At 41.6% G+C, this 17,787-nt stretch overlaps 1 protein-coding gene across 1 annotated transcript; it reads right to left on the reverse strand.

Annotated features, from left to right (window-relative positions):
* Window positions 1-12,656: 12,656 nt before the first annotated feature.
* LOC147218307 (glial cell line-derived neurotrophic factor-like) lies at window positions 12,657-15,182 on the reverse strand. Its single transcript, XM_086174091.1, has 2 exons — window positions 14,390-15,182; window positions 12,657-13,451 (listed from the first exon to the last, which is right to left on the reverse strand). Exons 1-2 carry the CDS (start codon window positions 14,613-14,615, stop codon window positions 12,931-12,933), a joined length of 747 nt encoding a protein of 248 aa, XP_086030217.1. The 5' UTR covers window positions 14,616-15,182; the 3' UTR covers window positions 12,657-12,930.
* Between the last annotated feature and the right edge of the window lie 2,605 nt (window positions 15,183-17,787).

The raw sequence follows: 17,787 nt of genomic DNA on the forward strand, positions 1-17,787 counted from the left end.
TGACCGGAGGCAGGTAGAAGACTAACAAACTTGAGTACTTCAGACATATCGATCCAAATCCATCACAAATGTTGGTGAGCAGTCTTGATTTAAAAAAAAAAAATGCAATTCACATCGCAGCTTAGAGCTTAAAGGATTGAATAGTGATGTATTGTAAGATTAATTGTCTGGGTTTATAGAATTCTGTCAAAACTGGTCTGGTTCCAAGAGGCGTGGGATCTAATTGAAATGAGGCTGTCTGTTTTTGGCTTCGCACATCAAGACTGATTTGCGATTTAACAGAAGAATATCCTTTTCAGCTGTCTCTTGACAGCGTCAAGAGAACTGTCTACTTTAAAATCTGTCGGAAATTAGTTTTTCTAATCATTTCGATAGCATCCACTGTACAATGGAAATCCGGTCAACTTGCACAAGATTTCATGTGATGACAAAAATAGAAAGAATGCATCGATAAAAATAGAAAAACTCTAAAATTCACATAGTTTTGTATGGGGCCCCAAAAGGAGATGTTGCAGTTTTTTTTTGTTTTTTTTTTTAAACTACTTGGCGTAACTAAAAGCTCTCCAAGAAATAAACACATTCAAATATAATTGATGGTCAGGTGGTAATCTTCAAGCCTCATAATTCAGTTATTGAAGTCTCATTTATATACAGAGTCGCTGTAATTTTAAGATAAGATAGTTTTTTTTTTGATCCCCACCGGGGCAATCATCACATTCATATACATTTCTCATGCATTAAAAGAAAATCTGCAGATGCACTGGTGGTGCAAACATCTGCTCAGTGCAATGGACAAAATAACTCCTGTCATTAAGTATCATATTTGAAGGGTGTCTTGGGAAAAAAGGGTTAATTCAGGGTTAAGGTGGTTGCGGGGCGGCGTTTTGACCTTTAAAATTCTCTTCCTGTCAATACATGCTACAGAAGTATTTTTTATAGGCGGAGTGTTCAACCACTGTCAGAGCTGCAAGCGTGAGAGAAATGTTTTGGCAGATGTGAAGAGGAAAGATGAGGTGACGGTGAGAGGCTTCATGTTTGGAGCCAGCAAAAAAAATGATGGATAACTTCCACCACCAGCAGAAGCAATGGGGGCCCAAAGCAGTGTGTCTGTAGAGATGAAACAAGGGGCGTGCTGGAAGTGAAAGAAAGCAAAACCGCTTCATTTTACTAAACGGGGAAGATATTTACGTATTCGTCAGATGACAGGTGGTACCCATGAAAGGCTTTTTCAAGAGTCATTGCACGTGTGGGAAAAGTATTATGTGTATTTGTAGCACCGCAAACACAGCAGCTAGTGTGTATGACGTTCTGTTCAGGAATCTGCAAATTTCTCTTTCGCTTTTTTTTTTTTATGTCTGTGTTTGTGTTTGTGTGTGTATACACACCAATCCAGTCATGGGTCATTGCAGTCTTAAACTTGCACTGTTAATTTTCAATCGTTTCTTCCAGCTCTCTCTCATATAAGCACACACACACAGATACACACAATCCCTGGATGGTTTATGATTTTGCCCTCAGCCAGGTCGGATTGCCTTGCCGCAAATATGTGTGTGTAGCAGGGTGGAAGCTCAGAGAGAAATGCCAAGCTTTCTTCCTTGCACCGTGACCTGGCACAGGTCTGTGTGTGTGTGTGTGTGTGTGTGTAAACGCTTTGCTGTATGCTGCTAGGCATCCAGCAGCCAATCCGTTATACCGCAGCAAAGCCAGTAGGTGTTAACGTGAAGTCTTATTAGTGTGTAATCTCACCCATCCAGCACTACAATAATGTGTCCTACAGATGTAGGGAAATGATGGCTGAAAGGGGAAAATCAAAAATTCAGCCACGCTCTGTGCTTCTTTCTTTCTATTAAAAACAAACCTGTCATCCTGCGATGCATGCTGAGACTAATGATGGTTTTTGATTCGTCTCCCGGCAGTTAAATGTCTCCAGATTCGATGGACGTCTTCTCGAGCTGCCCCACCAACACAGAGCCCTACGTAACATGTGAAACATTTTATCGCCTCTCACTGCTGGCGGACAAGCGGCCTCGGTGCAATTTCAACAAAGATATTGTTATCAATAAGACAAACCATTACACTGAATTACAATCTATTATCCCGTGGCGGTAGTTCAACAGATTCAGCTACTCTTTGCAGACGTCGCTGATTCAGAGTGAAACTTCTGATGAATCACAGCGGCAGTCGTGTTTAAGGATAGTTTACTCTCCCTATTTGAAAGGAGCGAAAAACACTGTCTCCACACATGAGAAATGAGACAGACAGAAATCTGTGGCCCAGAAAGGATTCAATGTAAATATGTCGAAATGATAAAAACAGAGCGTAAGAATTAAAGGAAGCAGAAAAGATGATGTTACCAGGCAGGGTTGCGTGGTGGTACGATATTATCTCTGCGGTTTTCATTTTTCAGATTTTCTTTCTTTACTGTCCGTCAAAGCAGAGTAAGGCCAAGTTGTTGGAGCTTAGCAACATGTGATTTTTCTCATCTATTTGTCCGCAGTTTTGGCGGATTGATGATGTCAGAGGAAAAAAAATAACAACAGTCCCACTTGAAAAGTGTCACTATGGTAGGAAATAAAACACTGGACTCGTTTGGTAGTTGTTTTTTTTTTCTTTTTCTGCAGTCTCCTCACCTCACAAGCTGTGTGTGTGTGAGAGAGAGAGAGAGAGTGCGCGCACTGGCCCGGCAGCTCCCTCTTATCATGGCATCTTTGATATTGGTGCCGTGTTGACATTTCAGCGGCTTCCTGTGTGAATCCATCATGTCGACAGCTCCCTGTGCGCTTGCTCTCACCGTGGGGTTCCATAATTACAGTATTCTTGGTGAATAGTATCTAGTGAGTGACTAGTTTCCACACATAGCGCTTTTTTGGGTTTCCCTTTTTCCATTTCAACTACAGATCCTCCTTCACAATGTTTTTTTTTTTCATCGGAAGAGCCATATTGAAATCGGATGGAGTTTCTTACTCGATGCTCAACGCACAATTGTGTTTTTTATTCATTCATTATTTAAGTCACGTATCCTGCAATCAGGGTTGCTCGGGTGCTGCAGCCACGGGGTTCAACCTGGACCCCCAGGGCCAGATATAGAGATCTACAACCATTCACTCCCTCATTGACACATCTGGGCAATTTAGGGTCTCCGGTGAACCTCCTGCATATTTTTGGACAGCGAGATGAATCTTGAGAAACCCACACAGAAAAGCCTCCTGTTAGAATCCAACCAGGGAGCGTCTTTCTGCGAGGCCGAGGCTCTAAGCGCTGCGCCGCTGTGCTGCCCCAAATCTGTGATCATTTATTTATTTTATTTTTTTCAGCCTCTGTGACTACCGATCTCATTGAATGGTTTTTCAAATCTTATCCCTGGACTTGTCGAGCTCTGCAAGACATACGTTATCATAACGTACGTGGGCTGGATCACAAACCTTTCGGTCACAAACCAGCTCGGTCTAAAAGCAGGCTGACTCAGAGTACTGATCTATTTCACATATTGTGGCACCGAGGAGAAGACAGGAGGCAGAGCTGGAAGCAGCATAGATGAAGATGCTGAGGTTCTCTTTGGGACACATGTTAGATGTTTTTGCAGATAAGTCAGACGGGGATGGTTTGGATATGGCCAGAGGAGGGAGACTGAAGATCTGGGTAGAAAGATCCTGAGGTTGGAACCGCCAGGCTGAAGGCCTGGAGGAAGACCAGAGAGGAGATTTGGACAGATGGAGGGAAAGACAATATGAAGTTAGTTAGTTTAGAGAAGGGGATGCACTTTTCTTCTGTGGATTATCTTGCAGAGGATAGTCCACAGTAGAGGTGTTCTCCGATCCGTACTGCTGATCTGTGCGTCTCAAAGTTTAGATCACCATACAGGGTGCCTAAAGTGAATAAAAGTTATAAAAGGTGTCAGTTATAAAAGGTTTTTCGGCTTGTCTTTTATCTGAATGAAAAGTAGCCTTTCGTTGAATCCATGAAACATTGGTCACTCTGTGTGGGTGTGTGTGTGTGCGCTAAATGTCCCTGTCTGTACAAGCAGAGTAGATGACGCTGGGTTTTCCATCAGCCTCAGTTGATGTGTGTGAGCGAACTCAGCATCAGATATCAGATTTCCATGCGTTTTGTCTCCTCTCACTCAGGTCGGGATGGGTGCTATTAAGACACCACCAGAGGTCATGAGAAGGTCGTTCTTGACCCCAAAGGTCGTGGCGGGGTTGTAATGAGGCTTTGAGTCAGAAGTTTGAACTGTCTGCTCCCTGCTTTTTGCCCCTTTGAGTCATTCTGTGTCTTTGCAGGCTTCATTTTAGGGTCCGTTCACTCCGGGGGGAAACAGATGTTTGTCAAGAATCTGCAGGACTGGAAATGCTTGTGTAGTTTCACACATGTTTGTAAAGGGTTAATAAATGCAGTCTTTGTAGACATCTTTTTTTTTTCATAAAAGAGGGATATTCCTGCAATATTGCCCCCCTTTTTTAAAATGAATTTCTTCATATTTTCTTCTGTTTCTGACACCGCAGTGGATCCTGTGTGCAAAAGGCAATTTTTTTCTGCAACATTTTCATGTTTTTTTTTCCTTGAATATGATCAGGTATTGCAAACATTTTCACTGCAAGTCAAATAAAAACATTCAATTTACTTTCAAATCAGATTCATGTGTAAAACTGACCTCTAACCATTTGTGATTAGCTCACTGTTGTCACAAAAGAATTCTTTGCTGACAAAGTTTGGAAGCCCATATTGTTTCAGCGTCCTGATTACCAGTAGATTTATGTACATACACACATGTTCAGTGGTACGTCACTTGTCTTGGGCTCCAGTGTTGTTCTTTCCATTTGTCTTCGATTTGGTGCACGAGGATGGTTCATGTTTGATATGGTGCTCATGCGTCTGTTTGTATTTGTTTATTTCTCATGTGTATGTGATGCATAGTTTTACATATGATACATACCGTTATGCTCTATTTTTATGGTCATCCATTCTTTCATATATGTATCTGTATTGTTTTGTTGCATTTTTTTTTCATTTTTCTAGAAGAGAATGACCAGAAAATCTCAGTGCTGACATAAATTAAGATTTTTTTCTTTGACTGAACTAGAATTATGATCAAAATGCACAGCTCTGGCTCGGTTATGGGGCAGGCGTCCCTCCAGACTTAAGGTTGCAGTTTGATTCCGCGCTCCTCCTGACCTTGTGAGCGCTTTGCATGACCGCTCTGCCACCATTAATGTATGTGAACAGATGAGTGCTTTTTAGAGTGAAGTGCTTTCAATTTCAGAATTTCATAATCATTTGAGAGCAATCCATTTCTGAGCATTAAAATCTCTCAAAATTCTGTATGCGTCCCTCAAGTCACATAAACTAAATCTGGTGAAAGCAACATGTAATAGAATGTGAATTGAATTGAAATTCAATGTGAATATGAAGGGGAAATGACACAAAATCAGAAGGCTGGATCAATCAGATTTTTGAAAATCTTTATTTTAAGAGATACTAATTCGTATGTTATATGATGAAAAAAGACTGAAAAGGAAAATCCACATTGTGCTCCATGTGTTTGTTATAAGATGACAATAAAAGTAAGGGAGGCTGTTTTCAGTAAAAGTGAAATCAAGTTCAGTCAACGGACCAAATGATCAATTATGACAGTTTTTTTTTTTTTTTTGGACACCTGCAATTTTTCCTCTTCATTGCACGTCAGTGTGTGTCACTGACTGATTGCAGTTGGCAGGCTGAGAGAGAAACGGAAAAGTAAACGAATGTGCGGCGTCTCACACGCCACATGTTGTTAGCGGCAATGTGATCACGCCAGCGTCCGAGACCCACCAGAAGACGCCCCGTCTTTTTGAATGTTGGGTTTTGTCTGAGGATGATGTCCAAGCATCAAAGCACTCAGATTATCCAGTTCAATTTAAAACGGACTACATTGTGTTGAGTTTCCAACAAGGCGCCACGGACGACCACCTTGGTGTCTTCTTGTTTTTTTTTTTTTTCTAATTTTTTTCTCTAATTTTTTCCCCTTTTTTTGGTGATTTTTTTGTTTTATCTTTTTTATTTACATTTCCTTTTTTTATTATTATTATTCTATGCTGCCCACAAGGCACCACTAAAACCACAGCAAATTCCTTGAACATGAAAAGTACTTGGCGAATAAAGAATTTCTGAGCTGATAACCAGAACTAAGATGGGGCTCATTTGTCTGACATGGCAAAATACATACGTTTGAAGTTGAAGAATTTTAAGTACGGCCATGTTTTTATTTATGGGTGCAGTTACAGAGGGTGAAGAAGTCAGGAGTCTCAGCTACACATCCTCTGCAGGCCTCTGAGGTGTTTAAGGAGGAAGTGAGAGGTTCCTCCCTCCACCACTGGGGAGTATACAGACGCACGAGTGCATATGGATTTACACACGAGAAGAAGAAGATGGGAGACAATAATGGATTAAGCCGAGGGACACGAACATGCCGGGCGAAGCGGCGGTGAAAGACAGGAGGGGGACGGAGGGATGGTGAAGTGAAAGAATGGATGGAGGAGGTCTGATGCTTCCCTTTGAGCAGAGAATGGATAGTGAATTAAGGGGTCTGGTTTGCCTCCTGGGGTCACACATACACACACACACCAGTGTTTACAAAAGAGATTAGAGCAGTTCCACTCTGTACCTCAGTGTGGAAGAGCTTCCTCGCAGCCACATGTGTAAACGACGGAGGAATGCATACCAGCTTCGGCGATTCATCGGCATTCTTTCGAACGGTTTCCTTGACGTTTCCAAACCCTGCGACCTGTTTCGAGAGCTGTGGCTCAAAAAGTTTCGGGAAGTTCATAGTTCTGCCCCCGGCTTTCCAAGGATCCAGCATCCCAACCCCTGCCAACAGATTATGAATGTGTTGTAAGCACTCGGGGCGGTCGGTTCAGTCGACTGTAACAACCTTGTATAAAACTGCTGAATTTAGTAGTTTCAACCCCAAAGGAACTAAATGTACAGTAGTTTTCTGTTTGTATCCGTTCCTCCTTTTTGTGACATCTGGTTCTTTTTAACAATGGAGCGAAATACCTCACACGGAGTACGTATTTGTAGTCAGTTGGTGTTAAATATTAGCTGATTAAAGGAATGAGGGAGATACGATATAGTTTTTTTTCTAGTTTGACGCATCACAGCTGTTTTTTTTAAGCTTCTATACACAGAATGTACATCCACACGGCGACATATGTAAACTTCGTGTGCGCGCACACTTTCCCCAAATTATCGGTCAAAGTTCGTGGCTGACTCAAGTCCCAACTGTCGCTGCGAAGCGAATGCGTTTCCGGTCTCAGAAACACAAAGACTGAATTTATAGTTTGAATACAAAGACATCTAAATCGAATACGAACGGCAATTATCAATGCAAATATAGTTTGTCAAAAGTACAGTTTATCTGGCGGTTGATGCTGCGATAGAGAGGGCGGACTGATTCTTCTTGCCGACAGCGAACCATTTCTGCAAAGACGCGGTGTGCTGCTCTCCGTGTTCCTCAAAGGGAAAGTCGTCTGGAGGCTGCGAACGGATCCCGTTCACGGTGATTCCTTTTTCCGCTAATGCCGACTGTCAAATCATTGCACGGTAGTGACCAAATAGCTGAAAGGGAGCGCTTGTTTTACGGTTTTCATGTCGGAGAGGGAACACGGATCACTGCTCTGGGATTCCCGGGCTTGTTTCTCTTCGGCCGTGCCTTTCACAATCATCTGCATTCACGTCTTCTCCTTCCTGCTTCCCGCTTTGCTCAATGTCATGTGTCTTATGGTAACATGCTTTCCTTCTCGTTGTCCAGACGCGTGCAAGAGAGAGGATTCAAATAGAAATTTCCGTTCGAGGGGGACACTTCAGAATTCTATCATGGAAATCATTTCCACTTTACATTTTTGAGGGTCACTGTGTTCCTCTGCTCAGACGCAAGTAATTTCCAGAAGATTGCCCGGATGAATTCACACAATCATGCACACACACACACACACTTACCCACAAAAACACAAGACGATGTAATGATCCACAGGTGTGAGGCGTCGGTGTCTGTATTCTTAGGTTCCCCTGAATATTTAATCAGCTGAACACCTCACACACCCTCAAGCACACACACCCTCAAGCACACACACCTGACAGAAAACAGCACAAAAGTGACAGTCTCACATTTCTGCTCCTCGCCGCATCACTAAAAGTCGACAAGGAAGGTGAAATGTAATAAATGACTGAATATTACAAACGAGCAGCTTGTGTCCGAATCAGGTCAGACGGGGCCTGGGTGGGTGTGTGTGTGGGTGGGTTGTCTTTCTAAACACCACACTCTTTATTGCAAGATGATTGTCCCCCCTGTATCCCGCTCTTTTGCCCATTAGCTGAATCAGTGTGTATTCCATTACTTCACTATGATGACTGATGACGTGTGTCTGGGTGTGTGTGTGTGTGTGTGTGTGGCAGGAGGGGTGGGGGTGGTCATGGCGGCGGCTGGTGGTCCAGACTGGAGGTTTGGCCATCAGCCAGTCGGTTGCCCGGCGGGAGCAGCTTCATGGTCACTTCCCCTTCGCACCTGTGGTTCTTCAACCACTGCCCTCGAGTTGCATTTTTTTTTTTTAATTTCCCTTGTTTTTGCCATGCGGCATTGCGTCGTCAGAGTTTTTCTGTTTTTAAAATGTGCCAGTTTTGAACGTATAAAAAAATCGACGCTTCCCCCTAAGGTTGTTCAGATCTTGAAAACCGAGTTAGACAGAGTCTTTATTGTGCTTGCCATTATACTGCGATGCCTTTCTCTTCTCCCTCTGTGGTTTCCTTCACAACTGACTTGTCATGTAGCCCAAGCCTTGCTGACAGATTCCAGAGCCGTGCCTCAGAGAGCTCATTGTGGTCTGACAGATCCCTTATGAAGACCCACACCATATTTGACATAACCTTGATTACATTTAGGTTATCTTGTGTATTACTCACTGGCACAGAAAGGCTCTGCCTGCACGTACAGACTGTATACAAGCAACTCAAGCTACCATGCATTATATCATGTAATGAAACCAGGATGAACTCAGAGGACGAGACACACAAGTTGGTTTTATTCTGAAGTCCAGAGAGGGTGACTTACCGAGCAATAACATGGGAACACACCCGCTCTAATCTGAATGTCCTCTGCATAGAAGACACGATTGAGTTTGTAGAAATTCATTTATTATCTTTGTGTTTTGCCTTGTGTCATTTCAAAGGGTTTTCTTTTCATGCCCGGATGTCAATTCTGTGGAATAGCCCCTTTATTGAATATTGTTACTGGCAACAGTAGTTTACTGTAGACGCAATAAGCATTATGGGATGTACGGTAGCCTGAACAGGTGTGCAGGGATGACGCTCTTCTGCAGGTTTGAAGTAAAAAGAGGCTTCCACTATGCTGTACTTTTTCAGCAGAACCTAATAACCCTTCATCCAGGAGTTTGGACTGCTAAGGCTAATATATATATGTATATATATATATATATATATATATATACAGTATATCCTCTTGTAAACCAGGAAATGTAACAAACCTCAGCCAGACCTAAACTCTGATCAGATCTATGTGTTAAGCGAGTCATTGCTGGAAAAGAAGGGGGAGGAAATTGAGATTTCATTTCCCTCCTTTATGTGAGAATGGAGGTGGTGGGATCAAACTCCTTGCATCTCAAAGATTACGCATACTAACGGTGGCTGTGTGTGTGTGTGTGTGTGTATGTGTGTGTGTGTGTGTGTGTGTGTGTGTGGCGCACACCATCCCAAAACAATACACAGGCTTGTGGAGGTTGTATTACATTACACTCTGAAAGGTGAACTGTCATTACAAGCTCCTTTAACAAAAGACTCATCAGACTAATGACAGGATCCTCTGGCAGTGAGTTGCCCTTTTTTTTTTTTTGCTTTCCTGTGACCAACCGACTCAAACTCGCCACGTTCTTTGAAAAGAACTTCCCTAAATCCCTAAACAGTCAAGAGCGTAAATATTAGCGAGCGTCGGGAGGGAATCGATTAAAAACCAGCAACAAATCAAGCGAAAAATCCCACGACTGCGGCTCAAATTCAGCGTGAAATGACAGAAAATGGAAACCACACGCAGTGAAGCAGCGTTCAGTTTCTCTTTTTCGGCTATCTGTCATCAAACCCATGTCCAGAAACGTATTTATTTCTTGCCCTGTTTTCATTTTTAGAATTTTTTTATGTTATTTTAATTTTTTTATTTGGCTTCTTATTATTGTTCTATTTTTTTCCCCTTATTTCTCAATACCAGTTTTCCTTTTGCCAACTTTTAATAGATGCATTGCCGTCACGTTTCAGTCACTCACAAAGAAAAAAATAAGAAACGGCTATTAAAGTGAACAAAAAAAACACTAGCAAAGAATGATTAGACTTATTAGACTTATAGATGTATTTCTAGTCTGTGAAAATATCACTTTGAAGACATTTAATTAGGATTTATGTTTTTTCGACACAACATTTTCATTGAAATCCTGATTGACATATTGCGGGGGAATTATTTTCAAAATGAAACCTTATTTTTGTTACGTCCGGCTTCAGGTCACGAGCCTGTTCTCATACAAAACAGTGAGGAAATATTTAATCGCTGACTTTCATCGTGGTGTTTTATTCAATCCATTCCATCTCTCGATTATTCTCACCTTCCAATTACATTTTTTTCTTTTTAATTATCACTAAACACAGGTAAACAGACGCTTTACATTGCTGCTACACTCGTCTTCCACCGTCGTTCATGTTGTTCTCTGACTACATCTTATTTTCTCCCTAATAAACTAGAGAGAGAACTAAAACTACCCAAACAGGATGTGAGAGAAAATAAAGATTATTATTATTGTTAGCTGTCACGAGGTAGATAAACAGTTGTACTCACTTTAGTGCTAAAACGTTACAGGGAACAGAATGCTTTTTCTCTTATCAACAATTTACAATTTTAAAATTCCGAAATCTACATTTAAAGTGTAGAAAAATCCTGCTTAAACAGCATACTATATTGATGCATTTAATGAACAGTTGATAATTTTATATTTGTTAATTGAGAATTGACATAACAGTCTCAGGTTAAAAAATGTTAAAGAACAACATGCATTCTTAAGTTGTCTTAAAACTTAAGAAAACACCTGAGTTCTTATTATTAAATTCTATTTTTTTTCAAATAAAAAGAATTTGATACTCATAAATGAATAGCATTAATTATCATGCATCCATTCATTTTCTATTCTGCTTATCCTGCAGTCCGGAGCCCATCCCTGCACCTGTCAATCACAGGGCCACATATGGAGGCACAACCATTCGCACGTCTCCATGTGAATATGATGCACGAGTGCAAGGTAAGCAGTGCAGACAAGGAATGAGTGATTGAATGGTCGCAGGGTTTTAGAGGTCATGGAAATGACACTTCCAGACAGTTTTGTTCTGTGGGTCCAACAATGTTTTACTGCACATAAAATAAGAAATACTGTAAATTTGGAACAGTTTTTGCATAAAAATATAATTTCCACTATACAGTGCTTATAAACATCTCGTTTTTTTTTGTTGTTTTTTTTTAATTTTCCAAGCTGAAGTGTTGCAAAGTCCTTTCGTTTGTGTTTGCGACCTCGCCGGTGTCACCAGTCACCGTGTCTTTGGATCCGAGTAAAGAGAGCTAACCCTTCTCCTGATTTACCGTGAGCTCCGCATCCTTCCACGCAGTCAGGCCCTCTAACTTTCACACAAATAACATCTCTTTTTCTTGTTTTTTCTCCACTGGAGGGGTTTATTAATGTTTGCGGTGAATGATTGGGCGAGAAGCAGCGCTTTCGGTGATGAAGATGCCGCGCTCCTCCAGCTCTGGAGCGCAGAAACAAACTTTATTTACTGAACTTTCTCCTCTTGTGTGTAAAAAAAAAAAAAAAAATAAAAAAAAAAAAAAATATATATATATATATATATATATATGTATATGTATATATATATATATATATATATATATATATGTATATATATATACTGGCTCTGAGTGAAACCAAATTGCGGTAACTCATGTCAAAAGTACAAAAACTGCAGTAATTAAAGTATTATTTCAACTACTACGACAGTGCATGATTCTGGTTTGTTGAGTTTCTTCTGAAACAGCTGGTTCTTGTCGTCTGCAACGTCCTATTATTAGCGGAAGTGAAGGTTTAAATTCTTAATTTGTTTTAGAGACACTTTTCCCAACCTCTCCCTCCTCTACTGCTTTCAATGGAAACAAAATTAAGATGAAAAAAAAAACAACCACCCCAAAATGACAAAATAAAATAGCACAGCAACCTTTTGGCACACTTTACAAAAGAAATAAATAACCTTTGCTCATTTTGGTTGTATAAAAAAAACAAAATAAATATCAATAAGTTAATATCTTCATAGACATTTCATAAATACAAATAACGTGGCGAGTCTTGTCACGTATACAGTAGAAATTGTAATAACTGAAATCATACCAGGTATCGATATACGGGAATGTTGTGGACGGAGAGGGAAAAATCTCAGATAATTGTGATGAACACAAGCATGTAAACCAGGAAATCATCCAGAGTCTCTAACAAACTCCTTTCTAACAAATATAAGAAGAGTATCAGACAGAATGAAAGGAAAGGTGAAGAAGATGTGGTGAGACCCGCCACGTTGTCCAATTTAGAGACGGCGGCATTGAGAAAAAGACAGAAAGCAGAGCCGGAGGTGGCAGAGATGAAGATGTTGAGGTTGTCTTTGGGAGCGAGGAGCTCGGGGATGCTGAAGTTGGAGCTGCCAGGCAGGAGAGATGTATGGATGGAGTGAAGGAGGACATGAAGTTAGTAGGTGTGAGAGAAGAGGATGCGGAGGGTCGGGTCGGACGGAGGCGGGTGATTCGCTCCTGAAGGGATCAAGACAATAACATCCAACATTTCAACATCCAAATGCAGGGAGATGGCGGGTCTACACGCAGCCGCACCTCTTGGCCGAGTGCTTCCTGACGGTGTGGTAGACGAGGTTGTCGTCGAGGAACGAGAGATCGTCGTCGAACGCGATCGGCCGGCAGCAGGCCTGCGGGGGCGCGTCTTTGGGAGGAAACCTCCTGCCGCGAGCCAGGTTGTACAGGATCTTATCATAGTTGGTTTCCGCTTTCCTGCAGGGTCCGGAGCAGTACCGAAAGATCATCTCCTCGCCGGAGCGGTAGCCCAGACCCAGTTCTGACACGTTGAGGCGGATCTGTTTGAGTACGCATCCCTGCGCTTGGCCTCGTCTCCTGACCTTCTGCTTCGGCTCTCCGCCTCTTCTTCTCTCCTGGCTCTTCCTCCCTCTCCTGTGTTGGGCTCTGCCGTTCAAATTCCCCGGGGAGCGAGAGGTAGATGGAGAATCCGAGGTAGAGGAGGAAATCGTCAGGGAGGCGGAGCGGCGTATTCTGCCGATGGTCACTTTGATAAAGTCCATCACGTCTTCTAACTCGTCTGCTTTGTCTGAAAGACATAAAGGGGAAGGTCGGTGGGTAACAAAGAAAGGAGGCATCGTCCTCAGCAGCAGACTGGTCCACTTTTCAACACGCTGGACACAAAACAGATGATGTATTGCATCAGAAATGCCACATGGAAGTGGAAACATGGCATACGCTATTTTATTTGCAACAAAGGGATCGGATGCTAACTGGATCAGGGCAGCGGAGAGCGGAACCCGGTCTTTGTGCTGCAGCTTTGTTTCAAACAGACGGCTACTGGACAGAGATTTCATCAAGATACACAGAGTTACCCTCTAATTGTGTTCATGATAGAGTCAAAAGAGTGGATATTCCCAAAAGATGCATCTGTATATGTGCAGTGATCAGGAGACTTTCTAATTATATTTAAAATGCCAAACAATATAAATGACTGAGAAGCAGCAGTTGGGGACCTGACTATTGATTTTTGGCTGACAGAAAAACAAGCTAAATATATTTATATTGATATAAAAATATTTTTATATTAATTATATTTATATTGCACTCAAATTTCACTATTTTATTTGTTTTCAAAATAAAAATGCATGCTTTAGAAATACATCTTTTTTAAAAACAAAAACAAGAATGGATTACGGAATACCATGCAAATCCATCATATATTGGAGGGCTGAAGGGGGGGGCATCCCATACAAACCTGTGGTCTTACATCTTCAGAAGATGTAAGAAAAAAAAACTTAATATATTTGTGTTGATATAAAAATATATTTACGTTAAATATATTTATATTTCACGCAAATTTCACAAATTGCCATTTTTTTTCCATCAAAGTAAAAATGCATGCAAGAATGCATTAGAATAAAAAAAAAAACAAAAACAAAGAATGGATCACGGAATACCATGCAAATCCATCATATATTGGAGGGCTGAGGGGTGGACATCCCATACAAACCAAAGTGGTCTTACATCTTCCTCCTTCTCCGAGCAGCACCTCTCCCGGGCCCCCCGCAGGTTCCTCCCCCGGGGCCGTGGCAGCCAGCCGGCCCTGGAGGCGGGGAGGCTCCGGGGGAGTCTCCCCGCCGCGGCCTCTCCTCTTGGCGGACGCGAGCGGCTGCTGGCTCCGGGGCAGCGGACCGGCGCGCACGGAGCTCAGCAGCATCAAACAAGTGGTCATGCTATCCCATAACTTCATGGTCCACCTCAGTCCGACAGAAGGACATGACGCGGCGGGAAATCAACAGGTACCATTTGTTTGTTTGTTTGTTTGTTTTTTTTTGGAAGGGGTTGGAGGGTCACAGCATCCCGAGAAGTTGCAGAGGAGAAGGTGGGGTTGCAGAGGGGAGGTCAGGTTCCCGCCATCGGAGGTTGTCTGGCCTGTTTTCCGTCAGCTGGAGAATGTGCCAAAAAAAGAAAAAAAAATCCAAAGGCGCACAGAAAGCGAAGAGCAAGAAAAAGAAGAAGAAAAAAAAAAAAAAAAAAAACCCAAGGCAGATCTTCTTCAGTTTTATCTGCAAAAGCACACGAGTGTAAAGGCTTCCGGTCCACCGTTCGGGTTCCACGCAGATATGAGAGCGCGTCCTCCGGTCTCTCCGCTCCCCTCTCTCTCTCTCTCTCTCTCTCTCTCTCTCTCTCTCTCTCTCTCTCTCTCTCTCTCTCTCTCTCTCTCTCTCTCTCTCTCTCTCTCTCTCTCTCTCTCTCTCACGGGAGTCTGAGGAGGAGAAATGGGGAGTGGTGACGTTTGAAGGTTCATCCTTTTTCCCCCCACTCCTCCTCCCATTCAGCTCCGGGTCCAGACTGTTGAACTCCCAAAGAGCAAACTGTCATGACAGATTTTAAATGTGGATTGTAAAATTGTTATTTCTTCTATTTATATTAAAAGCTGTTATTATATCACCAGAATCAGAATGTAACTGGTATCATTAGTATGAGATCATATTAATAATTTACTCTCTTTCTGACCCAGCCGGTCGAGGCAGAAGGCCGCCCACATTGCGCTAGGATCTCAGGTCAGGGGTCGCCAACCTTTAACATCCAAAGAGCCATTTGGACCTGTTTTCCACTGAAAAAAAAACACTGGGAAACGCAATTACTTTCTGACGTCTAAAATAAAGGTACCACTGTATATATTATTTCTTACCTTTACACTTTGTATAAATAACTATAGTGTGTTGCTGATGAAATCCACAAAGTGCTACAGAGAAAATACATTTCTATTTTTGTAATGTCATTTTTGAAATGTCTTGCGACATTGGAGTTTTTACTGTTTGCCAGTTTTTCCCCACAAATTAGGCATACTGGTAGGCAACTCTCGTCAGAGGTAAATGCAAATGAATCTGTCCAGGCGTCATTAAATGTACTATTTTCTTCAGATATTTTTCTTGCCTTACATTTCTCCATATCTTGACTACCTGGGGTTGAAAGTCTCGACAAATTGACGGCATCTTGGCGGGTATACCGGCTTCCAGGAGTGTGTTGTTTATTTTGAGCGTTGAAAAATAATAAATATCATTATGTTTTAATATTTCAAGATCACGATGATCTTCCAATTTCGAACTGAAATTAGAAAAAGGAACTAACATAAATAATATACACTTCAATTAAATACATATAATTTATTTTTCCAAGCCACTTGGAGCCACAGCGTAAGGATGAAATAGCCGCGTGTTGCCAACCCCTGCACCTAGTGGGTTTCTGTAAATTATTTTAAAGTGGGTAAAGTGTCTTCTGTGATTTGCTGCCAATGAAATAAAATCTGACTTGACTTGGCTTTGAGATGTACCTGCATGTCTCCATTGGCAGGTCAAGTCCAGAGCGTTGGATGTGAAGCTGGATAAAATGAACTCAAGTAATTTGTTGTGTGCTCCGAAGCCCAAATCTGTTTTCAGTTTCTGTTATTTTAATCTAATATTAAGATTTTGGACGGGCAGAATCCACTGGAGGGATCATACATTTTTGGTATTAAACCATGTGAGAAGTCACATGCGGGACGATTAGAGAAATATTCTATTCTATTCTAAGTCATCATCTATACAAGGGGTGGGCAATTATTTTGGCTGGTGAGCCACACGTCTAATATAATTTTTAGGCCAACAAGCTATCAAGTAAATTGAACAAAATGAAAATTGCAGTTGAAATATTTAAATATTTTGGCGCCTTATTTCTGATCATATAAATGTGCCGACATTATTTCGTATCATTATTTCATGTTATCATTTGTACGAAATTAAACAAAAGGACAAAATAAGGAGTTTCTAAATTCATTTTTGATTGAAAATGCTTATTCAAATATTCATAAAAAATATTAAAAGAGATAAAAAAAGAGAAACAGGCTTTAAAATACCCAGGTCTAATCTTTACTGCTTATCCCGCATTCGGGGCCGCAGGGAGGGGAATCGAACCAGGAACTTTCTCGCTGTGATGCAGAACCAGTGCGCCGCCCTGCTGCCACGTGTGAGATGTTTACATAGTAAATCCACTGCAGGAGCAGTTAACTCCCCCCTGCATGCATCTGAAATGGGACTGACCTCACACTACTTTCTTTTATTTATGTCCATCAGGAGCTGAAATGGGAAACCTTTGTTGATTTTTACCAGAACTTTGACATAAACTAAAAAAAAAAAAAGATGATATTTCAAACTCAAAAGGTGTGAAAAGTAGCATTCATGCAAAATAACACTATGAAGTACCCGATACAGCGGTTGACCACTGGTGTGTATATTATGAGAGAGGCTCCATGTGTGAACTCAGATGGACCAGAACGAAACGAAAGTGTTCGGTTCCACGAAAAAGACATCAGATCCACCCTCACGCGTTCGGTGTTTGGGTGACAGCGCACGGAAAACACGTTTCTAATGAAAACAGTCTGAACAGATTACATTGCTACTAATAACAACAGTGAGCTTAAAATCACTCTGTTTTGATTTCCCCCTCTGACGTTGACGGGCAGACGACATTTAACATGACGGGCTCTGAACTGATATCCATTACAGTTTAACTGCCAACGATCTTTTCGCATTTCAAGAAATTATTGTTTGCTCGAGACTAACGAACCGCAAGGCGCGTGTTTTTATGACCTTAAACACATTTTGCGGCAAAGGCGTCAGTTGGGTTTTATTATGAGACACGTCACCTTCATCGCCAGGAACATCTTGAATTTGGTTGCGCTTTGTCATGCAATATGCAATTGTCACTTTTTGCACGGTTTAGAATACCAATCGCAAACACTGGGTTAATGCCTCTGGAGACATTTGCTGATGTTGCAGTTTATATTCCTGGAAGTTCTGCTGATGATCTAATAGTGTTGTCTGCATCCAGTTTCTGCACCACCATCTTGCACCAGATGTCTGAATCTCAATCTCGAGCCC

Source organism: Fistularia commersonii, chromosome 26 (genome assembly GCF_037954325.1).
Source record: "Fistularia commersonii isolate RoL2024-O1a breed Wild chromosome 26, RoL_Fcom_v1.0, whole genome shotgun sequence".
Lineage (NCBI taxonomy): Eukaryota > Metazoa > Chordata > Actinopteri > Syngnathiformes > Fistulariidae > Fistularia > Fistularia commersonii.